This window comes from Mauremys reevesii, linkage group 2, assembly GCF_016161935.1.
Source record: "Mauremys reevesii isolate NIE-2019 linkage group 2, ASM1616193v1, whole genome shotgun sequence".
NCBI classification, from domain to species: Eukaryota; Metazoa; Chordata; order Testudines; family Geoemydidae; genus Mauremys; species Mauremys reevesii.
Genome location: NC_052624.1, coordinates 39,302,981 through 39,321,372, shown reverse-complemented (window position 1 = coordinate 39,321,372; position 18,392 = coordinate 39,302,981). Strand labels below are relative to the sequence as shown.

The 18,392-nt window shown below is 41.4% G+C and overlaps 1 protein-coding gene across 6 annotated transcripts in view; it reads left to right on the top strand.

The window, feature by feature from the left end:
- CACNB2 (calcium voltage-gated channel auxiliary subunit beta 2) overlaps positions 1 to 18,392 on the top strand; it is a 424,293-nt gene that overhangs the window by 217,023 nt on the left and 188,878 nt on the right. The window contains exon 1 of one of the 6 annotated variants that reach the window (XM_039524812.1): positions 13,556 to 13,908. The exons of the other annotated variants lie outside the window; for them this stretch is intronic. Within the exon in view, the coding sequence (XP_039380746.1) occupies positions 13,876 to 13,908 (33 nt within the window). The 5' untranslated portion in view covers positions 13,556 to 13,875. Of the gene's footprint in view, positions 1 to 13,555; positions 13,909 to 18,392 lie in introns of those variants that run through there. 6 annotated transcript variants of the gene reach the window in all.

The following is an 18,392-nucleotide window of genomic DNA, read 5'->3' as shown; positions in this document are numbered from 1 at the left end:
TCCACACAATATGTCAGCTTCTGTGTAATGAGTAAATTTATATTTATAGACATCACAAATAATGCAAAGTTTCATAGAGTAAAACACAGCAACTTGCTGTCCAATTCCAGAAAGTACTAGTTTAAGATGATCAAGCTGATGGTTTGAGTTAGAAAATAAATCTGTCAGTGTATTTTAAATACAAAAGTAGCTTTACAGTTTGTACTACAGATTGGCTTGGTATACTTCCAGTATACAGGTGTTGGTATGAGCAGCGTGATATACTACTTAGGTACAGCGGTTGTGATTATTTTCTTTCTAATTATGAGATGGCTCAAAATCCAAACTCTTGGTAAATATTGACATGTTAATGGCGATCGTTGTATTATGGCTGCCTCAGTCTCTCTTGTTGAAGCTGTTCTGCTTTATATAAATAATTACATATTCCTTGGGCCAGAGAGCAAGAGAGACTCTCCTGCCCAGTGGTTAGGACACCCATCTGGGCTGTGAGTCAATCAAGCTTAAGTCCCTGCTCCAGTGAATATTTATACAAAATGGAACAGCTCAAACAGGAGAGACTGAGAGCACCCAGCCCCCACATACCAAGTAGCCTGGTGGTGAGGGTACTCATCTGGGATATGAGAGCTGTGAGTTAAGGTCTCTACTCCCCCATCCCAAGTGGGTGCCCTATCTACCAGGCTACTTGCTATAATCTCTCTCTCTCTGTTTGAGAGAGATGTGGGTTTCATCTGGTAGGGGCTGGGCTGACCTGGCTTAGATGCCTCACTTCAGGGTATGTTTCACAGCTGTGAGTCCCAGGTGCCTCCCTCTGGCCCATTAGTCAGGAGCCTAAGTACCTTTTGAGGGTTGGCTGACTGAAAGCCCTTTCCTCTTCATTTCACTTCTGGATAGCTTAGGCAGCTTCCTGTTTTTATCTTGCTGGCTTTTGATGATCCTTTCCTTAGGCACTGAACTCTCCCATACAATGCATGTGGAGTCTGGGCACGTAACTTGGGACTGAGCATTCCAATAGGTGGCAGGATACCTAGGGGTCAGGTGTTGTAGTGCCTAAGTACCTTTAGCATGGTATGGCTGACCCTGAAATTTAAAAATCTTTCCCGAGAGGAGAGAGGGATTTTGTATAATATCCAAATCTTTGTATAGGAAATTTCTTGGCAGCAATAACCAGGCAGCTAGCGCTTGAAAAAAATATATACAAAATAAACTGGATACAGGGACCTACACACCAGTTCCACCTTGCCTACTTCTAGTCTTTCCTGCATTTCTGATTACTAACAGACATCAAACAATTTTGGGACAAATGTGGTAGCATTTGTCATTATCCCATATCACTTTTCAGCAAAAGAGCTCTGCTAGAGGCTTGCAACATGCTGCATTAGTTCTATAGAAGAAGGATTACTTGTTGATCATGATATATCTATTACGCCACACACTGTTTAATGCTAAGGATAAATGACTCCAGTTAGCAAAAACACTTGCTTTCTTAGGAGTATGTTTTCACAGTAATGTATGGAGAATTATGTTCACAAGTCCTGTTGTTGAGAGTTATGTATTTGGCTCCCTATTGACTATGTTGAAAATGTATGCCCAGTGCCAGGTGGCACTCATAAGCACAGGGAGTGAATAGGGCCATTACAAAGGATATGCACTGCTAAGTCCCACTTAATCTCTATTCTGAGGTCTGAAGTGGGACTTAAGTGGTAGATAGGCCTCTCTGCACAGGAGTGAATTTTGCCCAGAGTTCACATTTCAGCAGTGTCTTTTAAAACAGGCAAATCTGTTTTATCCAAGAATTTAAAAAAAATAAATGTCTACAAGGCAGCCAACATTACTCCACATTGTCAAATGTTCAAGTCTCAGCATTGCTGGGTGGGAGGGGGGGTTAAAAGCATATTGTGAATGGGAAATAAGAGCTGAAGATATAATGACGCCAAAGGCACTATAACATTTAGTGAGAATCGTTTTAAATGAAAAGATTATTGTCCAGAAATGTGCAATGGTAACTTGTGCCAAAAATACATACATGAATAAAAGGGAGAGAGAGAGACAGAATTCCTCCTGGAACCTGATGTCATTGCCATCCTCTACAGATAACCTTTTGTTTCTGGAATGAGAACAGAATGCAGGGCTATTACAACTAAAGTTTACAAACACTTTTAAAATAGGAGTTGATCCCGATCATTCCTCACAATTTGGGACTTGGTACTTAAATCATTACCTAATTTAGTGAACACAAATGTTTTATGAAGGTTGAGAATTAAAGCCTTTTCCTTGTGAGAAAGAGACAGCACTGAGTTTAATGTCTCAAATATGGAGCTTGCTAGAAGTCTGCAAAGAAACAAGGTTACCTGCAACTCTAGTGCACTCCTTGACAAACGAACAAAGGACAGAAATCCTGGTTGCTCACATTGGCTGGTGTTCCCAGCTGTACTTCCAAGGAATCCTCACGATTTATTTGGAGCAGTCCACCCAAGGACATTGGGAACTAGGAATCCCCATCACAATCCATTACTCTCAAAATGTGGGGAACTTTTGTGGATGGGTGGGTGGATGTGATTATAAACAGTTGACTAAACTTCACTAAGACTTGTAAATTTAACCTCTGTGTTGCAAGCTAATACAGTACAGCTTGTGGTATGACAAAAAGGGTCAAACCATTGCACTATCCTGTCACAGACTATTTTTTCCCAGATAACTTTTTAATTTAAAGAGCTTGTGGTGTTTGTGTAAGGCCGACAGACCCTGGTCATCAGCGGGCGGGATCGAATCTGGGACCTCCGGAGCTTAGTGCATGAGCCTCTACCGCATGAGCTAAAAGCCAACTGGCTGTTACTGAGTCTGCTCTACAGCCTTAGCTAATTGCTCTCTAAGTGGTCCCAGTGTCACTAGATGGGACAGAACACCATGCCCAGAAGGTGTGTGGGTTACATATGCAAAGATTGGTTCCAGTATTGCAGTTTCTGGGTTCAAAAGTTCATGTGCTACTTGTAATACAACCTTTTGCTTGGATACAAAATGATGCCTATGTTTTCGAGGACAATCTCTACAAATCTTCAAGGTGTTAGTTTTGATTGGCTTAGGAATGGGGGTGGTGGCACTCTTCCAACTCCTGTGTTTTGGGCCCTGACGAAAGGCCTTAGGGGTACTCCAATTTACACTCAGCTGCCTATGTCGCAAGAGGCAGTGTCAGCAGCCTGAACTCAATCCTTTTTCTATCACCACATCCTGTATGCTACATTGCTGCTGGGGTATGACATAGAGTTGCAAGAGTAGTTTTACAACACAAATAATATGGGGATAATCCCCCGCGGCCCAATCTGTCATATGTATAGCCCCTTTATGCTGTCCAAGTGCTGCAAAGTGGCCACAATAACACAGTCATTTAGGCCCCACATCCTTGCAGAAGGTGTCAAATCTGTTTGTGACATGTTATCTTTTGGACTGAATGTATTAGCATCTTGCTATGAGGAGAATGGCAGCCACTTACAGTATGTGACTTCCCATGACATTGCAAGAACACTATCATGTTATCTCCTCCTGCACTACAAGATAACATGTGTCCCCACTGTATGTATATTTTTAAGCTGTGAAGTTCTGTAGTTAACGTTATCACTGAAGTATCCTGAAATAGAAAACTCCAGGCAGGTTGGATTGTGTTGGAGAATGGTTACCATAATAACCAAAAAAACAATCTGTGCATGATAAGCAGATTCAGTGTTTAAAAATAAAGTTTAAATAGTATTCCAGTAGCTCCACGGGGATATATTACATTTAATTCTATTCATTACTTTGGTAGGCCCACTTCTCAGTGAGGAGGGAGAAACAGGAACAGGAAACTTGGAAATGGCAGAGATGCTTATTGACTTTTTTGTTTTGGTCTTCACTGAGAAGTCTGAAGGAATGCCTAAGATAGTGAATGCTTATGGGAAGGGGATAGGTTTAGAAGATAAAATAAAAAAAGAACAAGTTAAAAATCACTTTAAAAAGTTAGATGCCTGCAAGTCACCAGGGCCTGATGAAATGCATCCTAGAATACTCAAGGAGCTAATAGAGGAGGTATCTGAGCCTCTAGCTATTATCTTTGGAAAATCATGGGAGACGGGAGAGATTCCAGAAGACTGGAAAAGGGCAAATATAGTGCCCATCTATAAAAAGGGAAATAAAAACAACCCAGGAAACTACAGATCAGTTAGTTTAACTTCTGTGCCAGGGAAGATAATGGAGCAAGTAATTAAGGAAATCATCTGCAAACACTTGGAAGGTGATAGGGAATAGCCAGCATGGATTTGTAAAGAACAAATCGTGTCAAACCAATCTGATAGCTTTCTTTGATAGGATAACGAGTCTTGTGGATAAGGGAGAAGCAGTGGATGTGGTATACCTAGACTTTAGTAAGGCATTTGATACGGTCTCGCATGATATTCTTATCAATAAACTAGGCAAATACAATTTAGATGGGGCTACTATAAGGTGGGTGCATAACTGGCTGGATAACCGTACTCAGAGAGTAGTTATTAATGGTTCCCAATCCTGCTGGAAAGTGGGGTTCCGCAGGGGTCTGTTTTGGGACCGGCTCTGTTCAATATCTTCATCAACGACTTAGATGTTGGCATAGAAAGTACGCTTATTAAGTTTGCAGATGATACCAAACTGGGAGGGATTGCAACTGCTTTGGAGGACAGGGTCATAATTCAAAATTATCTGGACAAATTAGAGAAATGGTCTGAGGTAAACCGGATGAAGTTTAATAAAGACAAATGCAAAGTGCTCCACTTAGGAAGGAACAATCATTTTCACACATACAGAATGGGAAGAGACCGTCTAGTAAGGAGTACGGCAGAAAAGGATCTAGGGGTTATAGTGGACTACAAGCTAAATATGAGTCAACCGTGTGATGCTGTTGCAAAGAAAGCAAACGTGATTCTGGGATGCATTAACAGGTGTGTTGTGAGCAAGACACGAGAAGTCATTCTTTCGCTCCACTCTGCGCTGGTTAGGCCTCAACTGGATTATTGTGTCTAGTTCTGGGCACCGCATTTCAAGAAAGATGTGGAGAAACTGGAGAGGGTCCAGAGAAGAGCAACAAGAATGATTAAAGGTCTAGAGAACATGACCTACGAAGGAAGGCTGAAAGAATTGAGTTTGTTTAGTTTGGAAAAGAGAAGACTGAGAGGGGACATGATAGCAGTTTTCAGGTATCTAAAAGGGTGTCATCAGGAGGAGGGAGAAAACTTGTTCACCTTAGCCTCTAAGGATAGAACAAGAAGCAATGGGCTTAAACTGCAGCAAGGGAGATTTAGGTTGGACATTAGGAAAAAGTTCCTAACTGTCAGGGTAGTTAAAAACTGGAATAAATTGCCTAGGGAGGTTTTGGAATCTCCATCTCTGGAGATATTTAAGAGTAGGTTAGATAAATGTCTATCAGGGATGGTCTAGACAGTATTTGGTCCTGCCATGAGGGCAGGGGACTGGACTCGATGACCTCTCGAGGTCCCTTCCAGTCCTAGAGTCTATGAATCTATGAATCTTCTTTGTCATTTAAAAATGTGTTCAGTCCAAGAATTTTATATCTAATACATTTCAACTTACAATAATTCTCATCAATCTCAGCAGCCATCTTTGAGGCATATACGATTCCTAAAATAAATTTACAAACTGGCCAAATTGTGTGTGGACTTGTATTGCAGATTATGGCCTTTGTACATAAAGACAGATATAATCTCAGTGCTAACGGAGCACAAAGAGTGCTTGAAATCAGTGCAGAATACCTCTGTGAGCCCCTTTGGGGGTAATGCTCTCTGCATGCCATGGTATGGGATTGTGTCTTAAAGGCACTGCCTGGTTCCATTTTTTCTAAAACAGCTCTGCATCCACAACTGTGGTGAAGGGGAAAGGAGGCTATGGGTATGTCTACACTATGGGATTATTCCGATTTTACATAAACCGGTTTTTTAAAACAGATTGTATAAAGTCGAGTGCACGCGGCCACACTAAGCACATTAATTCGGTGGTGTGCGTCCATGTACCGAGGCTAGCATTGATTTCCAGAGCGTTGCATTGTGGGTAGCTATCCCATAGTTCCCGCAGTCTCCCCCACCCATTGGAATTCTGGGTTGAGATCACAATGCGTGATGGAGCAAAATCAGTGTCGCGGGTGATTCTGGGTAAATGTCGTCACTCAATCCTTCTTCCGTGAAAGCAACGGCAGACAATCATTTCGCGCCCTTTTTCTCTGGATTGCCCTGGCAGACGCCATAGCATGGTAACCATGGAGCCCGTTTAGCCTTTTTTCACTGTCACCGTATGTGTACTGGATGCTGCTGACAGACGCGGTACTGCAGTGCTACACAGCAGCATTCATTTGCCTTTGCAAGGTAGCAGAGACAGTTACCAGCCCTATTGCACCGTCTGCTGCTTTGGAAATTGGCGATGACAGTTACCGGTCATATTGTACCGTCTGCTGCTGTCATGGGTGCTCCTGGCTGGCCTCGCTGAGGTCGGCCGGGGGCGCATGGACAAAAATGGGAATGACTTCCCAGGTCATTCCCTTCTTTATATTTTGTCTAAAAATAGAGTCAGTCCTGCCTAGAATATGGGGCAAGTCTACTAGAGAACCAGAGAGCACAGCCGCTCCGGGTCAGAGCCCCAGATATCCCGCAGAAATGTTGAGCTGCATGCCATTCTAGGGAGTACCCCTGCAACAACGCCACCCGTTGCTTCTCTCCTCCCACACCCCTCCTGGGCTACTGTGGCAGTTATCCCCCCATTTGTGTGATGAAGTAATAAGGAATGCAGGAATAAGAAACACTGACTTTTTAGTGAGATAAAATGAGAGGGAGGCAGCCTCCAGCTGCTATGATATTCCAGGCAGGACATCTCCATTATTCATTAAAGGGTGAGGGGAGGAGAGGAGCACAGCCTCCCGCTGCTATGATAGTCCAGAATCTCCATTAGACATGAAAGGGGGGGGAGAGGAGCTCAGCCTCCAGCTGCTATGATGAGACCGGTTACCAGTCCTGTTGCACCATCTGCCAGGACTGAATCTCCAGGACACAAAGTTTAAAGAAGGGAATGACTGGGAGTCATTCCCATTTTTGCCCAGGCGCCCCTGGCCGACCTCACCAAGGCCAGCCAGGAGCACTCACAGGATGATGACGAGGACGGCTATCAGTCATTTTGTACCGTACCGTCTGCCACCGGGGAGGGGAGGGAAGAGGATGCTGCTGTTTAGTGCTGCAGCACCCCGTCTACCAGCAGCATCCAGTAGACATACAGTGACATTGAAAAGAGGCGAGAAACGATTTTTTTTCCCTTTTCTTTGGGGGAGGGGGTAAATTGATGACATATTCCCTGAACCACTGGCGACAATGTTTTTGACCCTTCAGGCATTGGGAGCTCAGCCAAGAATGCAAATGCTTTTCGTAGACTGCAGGAACTGTGGGATAGCTCGAGTCCTCAGTCCCCCCTCCCTCCCTCCATGAGCGTTCATTTGAGTCTTCGGCTTTCCGTTATGGTTGTCACACAGCACTGTGTTGAGTCCCTGCTATGGCCTCTGTCTATCATAACCTGGAGATTTTTTTCAAATGCTTTGGCATTTCGTCTTCTGGAACGGAGCTCTGATAGAACAGATTTGTCTCCCCATACAGCGATCAGATCCAGTATCTCCTGTGCGGTCCATGCTGGAGCTCTTTTTTGGATTTGGGACTGCATGGCCACCCGGCTGATCAGCGCTCAACGCTGGGCAAACAGGAAATGAAATTCAAAAGTTCGCAGGGCTTTTCCTGTCTATCTGGCCAGTGCATCCGAGTTCAGATTGTTTTTCAGAGCAGTCACAATGGTGCACTGTGGGATACCGCCCGGAGGCCAATACCATCAAATTGCGGCCACACTAACCCTAATCCGACATGGCAATACCGATTTCAGCGCTACTCCCCTCGTCTGGGAGGAGTACAGAAATCAGTTTTAAGTGCCCTTTATATTGATATAAAGGGCTTCGTTGTGTGCATGGGTGCAGGGTTAAATCGGTTCAATGCTGCTAAATTCGGTATAAACGCATAGTGTAGACCAGGCCTATAAGTGAGAATGATTTGCAACATGTTCACTAGTGAGGACGGCTACAGTAGGGGGCAAATTATGTACAACTTAATGGCTGCAGTTGAACTCTGATCTGCACCTCTTAACATGCTGTGTTGCTGAGGGGTGCAAGGCAGGCTGTCTTGAATGACAGAAAAATAATGCAGAAAAGAACAAAAAGTGGGGAAATGTAGTGGAGCAACATATGACAAGTGAAACACAATTCCAGGGCCTGCATTTTGCTATAGAAACTGCTGTAGCAAAGTTACATCATGTCACACTCAGCCTACGATTCCCAGCTTGCAAAGATACTCACCCTAGCTCTTATTAAGCTAGCATGCTAAAAATAGTGGCATAGCTGTGGAAGCACGGGAATTGGCAGTGGTGGCATGGACTAGCCGCCCCAAATACAAATCCACCTGAACGCCATGGGTACATGTAATACCAAAAGATCCCGGTTGTTGGCGGGCAGGATTGAACCTGGGACCTCTGAAGCTTAGCATTTGAGCCTCTACTGCATGAGCTAAAAGCCACATGCCCATTAGCAAAGGCTGTAGCAGACTCATTAATTTCTAAGTGGTCTTGGTGCCACTCGAGGGGACAGAACATACTCAGGGCAGCTTGCCCATGCTGCTGCTGCTGCCTGTGCTACCATGGCTACACTATTTTTAGCAAGCTGGGAACCACAACCCTAGCTTGTAGGGTAGACGTAGCCTCAGTTGATATGGAGTTAGTAACAAAGAAATATATTTAAAGTATAATTTTGAATCAAGTTTATATTTTTCATTCAGTTTCTGACCTTATTCATTAGTATAGACTTGTATGGGAATGCCAAAAGCGTGTTACTAGATATATTTTAATGTCAAGTGTATGGGAATTTGTTCATATTAAAATATATATATATATATATATATATATATATATTAGTCTTAAAGTTCATTTTCTTGTTCTCTCATATGGAAGTTTCCTTTATTTCTTCCTGTAATGCAGTCTTATAGAGCTTTCAATGGTTCTGCAGTTGTGGTAGCAATGAAAGTGATATTGAATAGAGACTCTGGATAAGCTTCATAGAAAAATGTTCTTGAGCCCCGATATTTGTTCTGATTTATTTAGTCAGGAGTTTACAATTTGCTGATTTAAAACAAATGAAATGTACTTGGAATCAATTTTATCTGTCCAAATAATAGAGAAATTCCAGGGTGTGGTGACAGTGGTGTTGATGAGTTGGTTGGAGGTGGTTGAGTAGGTGAGGCAGGTCATCCAAGAGGAAAAACTTGGGCTCCTCAGATTCCCATTTTGGGGTGAGATAAGTTCTCATGAGTTCTCTACTGCCAGTAAATGAAAAGTCATCAAATCGTAAATAACGTTGCTGAAGTTGTGTTCTTAGGAGAAGTAAAAGATGTTTACAGGAAACAAATCTTGTTGCTAACTACACAAGTGAGAGTTATGAACTGTTGACATTCTTCACTAACTTGAATCTGGTTTAGGTACTAGAGTTTCAATTGCTTTCCATTTGAGTTCCTGTAGGAAAAAATAGCATGTCCTGTTGAATACAAGTTGAGCGCTTCATGTTTATTGAGCAGCGTCTGTTTAGTCTATTAACCTTGACAGTCATGTCAGCAATTTTTCAGTTTGTTTTTCCCAAAGGCACTATGTTGCAGTATTATGATATACAAAAAGTTATTTATAGTGTAGGGAATTCGTAGCCATGCTACGTAGACATTGGCCAGGACTTAAATACCAGATCCTTCTGCTAATCCAGCTACTTTATTAGATAATTTGGAAAGTCAACATGAGGCGGGGAATGGAAATTGGTACACATGGCATAACCTAAAAAATGACAGCCTGGGTTTTGAGCAAAATATTTTTAATAGCATTTGACATTTTTTGTGTTATGAAGGGAACAAAATCTACAGGAACTTAGGGAGGAGACAAAGGTAGTGTACGTGTACACATATGGAGGTGGGGAATGTTCTTCAACTGTTCATGGATTTTCGTTCTCTAGAAGTGCCATTAGCAACCAACCTTTAATGAAGTTATTGTCTTTGTCCCAGTCTTATCCTTGTCCAGCCAATATCAGTTCTCTCCTTACAACCCAGTTCCTTGTCAGAGCTATCTCCTTTGCCTTATTCCCCCACTCCCCACATTGGTACCTCCAATCTCCTTGTCCAGGCAGTGTCTGTCTTCTCCTCTTCCCCCCAGTTCCTTGTCTAATCTAATTTTCCCCTCTCCCCTCCCCGCAGAGAAAATGGGCTTCTAGTCTCCCACCAATGTTTCCCTGACCAGCACCCACCCTCACCAGATTTTCTTGCCCGCTCAGGCTGCAGTTTCTTTACTTCCTCATCCATCTTTGGTCCCAGTTTCATCAGACTCCTTGTCCCTTTCTCTCTCTCCAATCTGGCTTTGGTCTTCTCTGCTTTCAAATGAGACGGCGTTCTCTTCCAGGCTGCCTGGGCTTTAGCAGGGACGTCTCTGAGAACAGAAGAGAGACAGGTTCCCTGATCTTTAGTTCTGGTACCCTGCCCCACCCCAGTCCAGAACTGCTGGGAGCAGCCATCACAAGAAAAGTCTTGCTTTGTCCCTATAGCCCCGGGCTGGGCATGCTGAGTTGCCCTGTGGGGATGGTGCATGTGCCGTGTGATCAGCACAAGGAGTTTTGAGAAGCTCAAGCATGCTCAGTGAGGATAGACTCTTCTGAGGTTCAGCTCTAGTAAGTCTCTACTGAACATGTGTGAATATGACACACTTTTCAAACTCGGGGTCTGTCCTTTGAAGGCACAGGATTCTTTATTACTTCAGACAGTACAAACACCAGCAATGCACAGTGCAGAGAGATTGGGGGGGTCTGTTTGAAACAGGATTCCACCTTAAATGTCTCAAACAATTAAACACTGATGGACAATTTGTTTCTGTAGTCCAATAACTGTAAGCCACGTGGCTTAAGGGTTTTTTCTCCTTTAAAGTACATAGTATCCAGGGCCTGGACTAACATGAAGTAAAACAACAAACTGCACCCTGAGTTTCTGTAACCCCATATTCCTAGTACTTTGAACCATTTTAAACGGATCTCAAACTAGATTGTCTCTAAACCACAACAAACCCAGCAAGCAATGTAGGGAATATCTAGAAATCACCACCTCTGAGGAGCACAGTGGAATAGTGTCCAGAAAGTTCAACCACTGCACAAACTTCAATTATCACTGTAAAATCAGAGCACTCCTTTTGTGTATGACTTACATGAGCTATGATTTTTCTTTGCCACTGTCTCACAAAAAATAAGTCTTATAACTTAGACAAATTTGAAAAGGTTTTCTCCTGTGAAACTTTAAGCCCCTGCTCCAGAGCATGGGAGTGCTAGACCTTTTCTCACCACAATGTTTTTTAACACACAATTAACAAACAATTTTTTTAAAACAGAATTTTTTTAAATGACATATCTTCACCATTCATGAGAACAAGGATAGGGGAACTGTTCTGGCTAAAATTTTCAAACAAATAAATCAGCTCGAGGCAGACACCCAGCATAGAAAATTTCAACCCAAATGGTTAAAATTTGATAGTTATAAGCAACTGAAAATAGGGTTTTATAATGGGAAGTGTCAGAAAACCTTTATTGGCAGTGCTCCCAGTTTAGCCATGAAGAGAGTAAAGAAAAGTTCATCTTTTCAGGCATAAAATATATACAGTACTACCTGAACAATATTTTTCATGAATATGTTCAGAAGTTTCAATATGGGTTCTTTATGCCCTAAATATGCTGCAGCGTCACAGTCACACTATGTATCTGGTCACAGTGTCATTGACCCTGCCAATCAGTAGACCATTTTAATTCATATGACCTTGTCTGTCTTCATTGCGTTGTGTAGAATGATATCTCCAAAAGAAAGAAGGGCAAGGAGAGAGAAACAGCTGAGCTGTTTTAGGTTGTATTGATTTCATATCAAAATAAAAGTGGAATGGGCAAACTATTGATATCAGATTACAAGAGAATATCAGTGAATTGGCGCACCACATACTGTATTAGTCAACTGCCTAGCGATTCAGGTTGCTGTGTTTTCTTTATAAAATCCTTTATAGGACTTGCTAGACACATACAATAATTAATTGGGATTCACACTTTTATTTAAAAAAAAAAAGTCCTCTGCTCCAGTAACCAGGCTCAATCAAAAAACAGGCAAAATTATAAACTGGGGAGACGTATTGCTTCTAGGATACTGATGTTTGGTCCACCATGGCTATATGATGTAGAACTAGTCCTTTCTTAGTCTGGAGAGAGTGCAGGCACATCAGAGAACAGGCTGTCCTGCTAAGTAATGTAAGAAAAAATATATACGTAACATTTACTAATACATCTACAAAAGTGGAATTAAATAAAATACAGCTGCTACAGTGAGGATTTTCAGAGAATATTTACAAGCTGTGGCCTAGCTGAGCCACACCATTTGAAACATCCCTGGAAAAGAACGGCGTTTTCCCTTTCAGAACTAAGAGGATATGAAAGTTGATAAACCCACCAAATAAAAGAGATAAGGCCAAACATTTATTTGTATGAACTAATACTTGATCTATGCTTAAACAAGTATTTCCTCTTTCAGTGGTTACCCATTCACTACATAAGTCTATTTCAAGGGCTTCTCTGCATTCCCACTAGTGGCATGGACAGATAAAGGAAACTAATCTAAACAGAGGGCTAAGATCTGTCAAACAGAGGGCATGAGGTTCCTAGTGTTCTTTGCCTTGAGTGGGTAAGGGTTGCACTCCTTTATATGTACTCAGACATCAGCCATTGACATCAGTAGGTGGCATTTGTGCAACTCTAACAGATTCTGCTTTGGTAGGGGTTCTGTGACTTGACACCAGGGGGTTCCATATCCCACAAGTACAAACCCCAGTGCTGTAGATTGGGACACTTTCCCTTGATGTTGAGGTAGTAGGTGTGATTTTTCTGTTACGATGTGATGGCACTTTGATAAAGAGAAGTCACACTGTTTGTATTTCACTAGCAGACCACTGTAGAATCAACCTACATTTGAGTCATGAACTTTGAATGTAAGTAACAGAAACCACCCTAGTAAAGAAGAAACAGTGCTGGGGCGTGAATTTGGCTTTCATATACATTGGTGTAGGTCCCCTGAAGTCAACAAAGGGCTGAATTTTGGCAAGCTCATTTAGTTTGAAAATTGAAAAGTGTCTACTCTTCTTGATTCCTTGAAGTTAAATTGTTTTTTCTCAATAATATTTTGAGTGCTTCATCGGAGTCCAGTATTTACTCCAAGAGTTTATACATGCTTATTGCAAACAGACCAGTTAAGTGTCTGTTCATAATAAAAGAAATAGAAATGGTACTTCATTGATATCACTGAGCTCTCTGTCTCATCACAATACGTCACTAGAGTTCTAGTTACTTTTCACTACACTGGCTCCTTTTGCAACCAATCAATACAAGGCCAGCAACATGTGATTAAGAACAGACCCCTAAATGAATACCACAGCTCAGCCCCTGCATTGCTCTGCTCATAGTAATGGATTAACATAACACATCCTAGCTGCTGCCACTGCTGCTGCTGCTTTTCTTTGTGGGATTTTTTTACTGGTGTAGCTTGCCAGACCATTTCCTTAACGGCTTACAGCAAGAGGTTTTGTTTTTGACTCTGAGAACAATACTTAAAGAGCATTTTGAGCGTGGGAAACAAGTACTGGAACTCTATTCCAGCTGTAGAAGCTGTATCACTTAGACACTAAAGATACACTTCGCTCTTGCTTTAGGACTTTATGGACATGTAAGATCCTGAAGGTGCAGATATGTATCTTTATGGCAGTGAAGATTATGAAGTGGTAAGATGTGAATTAAATGTGCTTTTATTGTGTTGAGTATCTTTCAAAAGTTTAATATACAGCTTTGAATTTCTGATCAATGCCATTTTGTTTTTGTACTTGAATAAATTACTCTAATTTTATTCATAATTCTTCCATGGTCTAGCAGTTAAAAAAATAGATTTTGCATAAATATTGAAATAGTTAAGTACAAATTGGTAGATTAAAATTAAATTGCCTTTATTTCTGTCATATTTTGGTGATGTGTGTTAGTACAACTATAAATATAGATTTGAATCCTTTGACTAATATGGGCCGAATTCAGCACGGTGCTCAACAGCACTGCACACATGAATAAATGGAGCAGGATTTGGCCCATAGCATAACTCGATACGGCTCCACTGACTTCCAAGTATTTGTACCCACTTCAAGCAGGTCTGGATTTGGCTACATATGTGTAGAAACACTGGAAAACTGTTTTGTAGATAACTTCAGAACATTTCAGTTTAATACCTAAATCTGTCTTTACAACAGTTTATTTTAAAAATGGAATGAGATCTGGCACCCTCTCTGCCTAAATCTTTGTGTGAAATAAAATCTAAATAAAGACGTAGTAAGAGGAAATGGGGGGGTGTCTCTCCTATGTCATCTGCTACTTTTATGGGATAAGAAGTCTGTGTATTTCACAGACTGAGGCCTTGATGCTGCATTGTATTCAGCATTGATGGACACCTGTACACCCACAGAACTCACTGCAGGATCAGGATCAGGACATAACAGGTTTTAGAGGAAGATGATACAACCAAAATCCTTTAATAAAGAAAACTATCCTACAGTACATCCAAATAAAGTTCTGCTTTTCAAGTGGCAGGGCAGATGCTTATGGTTTTGATTACTCAAGTTACTTAAGTGTACTGTTCTCCTGAAGTCTGAAAGCTCCATTTATTGTGCTCTGGATACTTCCACAATCTCAAGGAATTAATTTGATTATTTAAAATGCATTGTTTTTCATTTTTCTTAATTCTAAGTAGATATGCTTTTTTTGTGATTGGTTATATTTTAATTTATTCAATCATTACAGGAAGACAGATGAGAAGATCATTTAAAAGCAGGGGGTTAATATATTGAATTGCTTTAAGTCACACAAAGATTCACATATTCTGACAAAATAGATTGAAAAGAACTTGTAGCAGACAAATCAATTACCGAGGAAGCTGTTGTCTCATAGTTTGAAGTAATATTGTGTCCAGTTATAACTAGGTTGGGCACAATTTGATTTGCTTTTTGTTTGTAATTTTGACGGATAATATTGAATGTTTGTTTTTAAGCATTTTCTATTTTTATCTATTTGAAGTTTTACAGTCGCTGGAAATTATGGGGGTGGGGGTGAGACAATGACATCAGAAATTACATTTGGTGTCAAAACAGACAGAATAACTATTCTTACATAATAAAAAATGCTACTTTAGAGTTTTATTTTGCCTATCTGTAAATTTTGATGATAAATGGAAATATTGTTCCATCAGTTTGTGCGTACTTAGGGAAATCAACTTTTAGCAGTAGTTACCAAAAAAATCGAATCCTTCCAAGCCTTGTTATAGCATGCAATACTCTTGGCTAAATCGTTAATTTTGCAAATGTTTTTGAAAAGTTGCAGCATTTAATTTTAGCCATTATGTTATTGATTCATTAATAACTAAGAAATTGAACAAGTAATCTCTAGTTCTAATTGCAAGACATTAAAGAGACTGACTGACTTTCCACTCTCTTGCATTTTGTGTAGTCATTTACACCAGTACAAAGTGGATACAGCATGATATGATTTTGGTAGCATTTTACACCCTCTTTGTACTCGTTTTGTACAAGTTTAAATTACTATACAAAGTGCCAGGTAGTGAAAAATGAGGCCCAAAATGAATGAGCCATTTTCCTGCTATATTGAAAGGACAGGAGACATTTGATATGGTTTTAATCAGGCTGCAACTTTTATTATGAGCTATGTGGGACAACCCAGCAGATTAAAGTGTACAATGCAGGTAACCCCATGTTCATTCAGTAACTTCCCAGGGGGCTTCCACCAGCCCCTCTCTTTTTACATCCAGGTCCCCCAGCCAATCCATTGCTGGGCCCTTCCTTGTAGGAGGGTTAAGGTGGGCTATAAGAAAGGAAGGTTGTCTCCCTACTGTACCAAGCATAAGAGCCCCAAGCCCCAACATGCACACCCCATTCCGTTCCTTTAACCAACACCTCCTTCTTAAGTCCTTCACTAGGTCATTTATCCGGTCACTGTATAACTTTCCTATGGGGTACCTGCACTCGACATCTGCCCCACACTTATAATCACATATAGCCTAACTCCCTTCATGCCACATGTCAACAAAGCCTTTCCCGAACCTGCTGTGGGGAAGGTGAAAAAACCTCAACTCCACCTAGGCCAGGGGTGGCCAACCTGTGGCTTCGGAGCCACATGCAGCTCTTCAGATGTTAATATATGGCTGGAACTACAGGCGCCAACTTTCCAATGTGCCGGGGGGTACTCACTGCTCAACCCCTGGCTCTGCTGCAGGCCCTGCCCCCTCTCGACCCCTTCCCCTGAGACTGCCATGCCCTCACTCCTCCCCCACAAGAGCCTCCTGCACGCCACAAAACAGCTAATTGGGAGGTGCAGGGAAGGAGGAGGAGGCACTGCTCAGTGGGGCAGGGAGGCTCTGGGAGCAGAGGGGGGTGCTGATAGGGGGGGCTGCTGACGTGTTACTCTGACTCTTTGAAAATGTACATTGGTAAATTCTGGCCCCTTCTCAGGCTCAGGTTGGCCACCCCTGACCTAGGCCAATCTGGTGGTAAGGGAAAAATTCCTTCCTAGTCCCCCTAAAAATGGGCTAGTGCAATGCCCATAGCAGGTCTAAACCAAACTTGGTATTTCACCACCTAAAGAGGAGGGAAGGTGGGTGCTGCCTCAGCCGGCTCCATGTGAAAAGGGGTTTCACCACATGGGCTGCCCCTTTTAAACTCTTCTACCCATTCATATTCCTTGAAATGAGTCAGTGTCACCCCTTGTCCCCTTTTGCAGCAGTTTGACCTCTCTCTGCCCCAGCCGTAAAACACTGTTCCCTTCATTCAGCCACACAGACAAATTGTCCCCTCCCAGCCCCGCTTATAGTTGTGGTACCAGTGCGGTCATTGTAACGGAATCCTGAGAATTTTCTTACTATTAAGTAAGGATTTAGGAATACAGTTGAGATTTTGGACCATAACCTAATGAAAGCCAAGTATCCTCTTTAGATATATGTAGGAGGATGAGGGAAGGAACGCTATTTAATTCCCTGAGGTTTGGCAAAGGAGAGAGACGAAAGTCATAAAAAGCAACTACATTTCAATATTTACAGTGGGCTATTGCTTGAAGGAAGCTTGAAATGTTACAGAAATAGTAAGATGCTATTATCCTCAGAGATTTGTTGTTGATAAGTGAACAAGCTCATGTCGGAAAGATTGAGTTCTTCAATTCCAGAACCTACGTTACAAATTGTTGCTGAGTTTACATGGACAAACATATTTTTGACAAACCTATATGCTCCAGATTTATGCAGAACTGTAAATTTAAAATTATTTCATGCATGACTTTATCATCCCACTAGTATTTAGGCAGAACTCCTAATTGGTTCTGACTTTATAATTGGGTGTTCTGCTTAAAAATCATGAAGTAATTTGAAATCGCACACAGAAAATTTTTATAACATGATGTACTGATTCAGGATTCTTAATAGGCAAGTGAGTATCTAGTTTTCTGTATGAATCTGTAGTTTAAGAAGCCATATGTTCTGCATTGAGGAAAAGACACTTATATTGTCATCCCACACAAACAATTACCTATGAGTTGTTACACAACAAACTATAGCCAAAAATGTGACAGCACAGAATCTGTAGATTTTCTTTTAAGTTTAAGTTTGGTGTTTATTTGAAATAATGTTAAAAAATGAATCTGAGGTATTTCAGTAGTACATGTAAAATTTGATTCTAACATACAAGACCTGAGATTAATGATAAAATTAAAGACAATAAGATTGAAAACATTAAGAACATAAGAACGGCCATACTGGGTCAGACCAAAGGTCTGTCTAGCCCAGTATTCTATTTTCTGACAGTGGCCAATGCCAGGTGCCCCAGAGGGAATGAACAGGTCATCAAGTGATCCATTCCCTGTCACTCATTACCAGCTTCTGGCAAACAGAGGCTAGGGACACAATCCCTGCCCATCCTGGCTAATAGCCATTGATGGACCTATCCTCCATGAATTTATCTAGTTCTTTTTTGAACCCTGTTATAGTCTTGGCCTTCACAATATCTTCTGGCAAAGAGTTCCACAGTTTGACTGTGTGTTGTTTGTTTTAAACCTGCTTAAAGTAGCTAAATTTGAGTAACAACTTTTCAGTAAAATGAAGTCTGTATAGCTTTTATAATGTATATTTAAGATAACTTTACCTGAAATCACCATAGATAAATGTGTT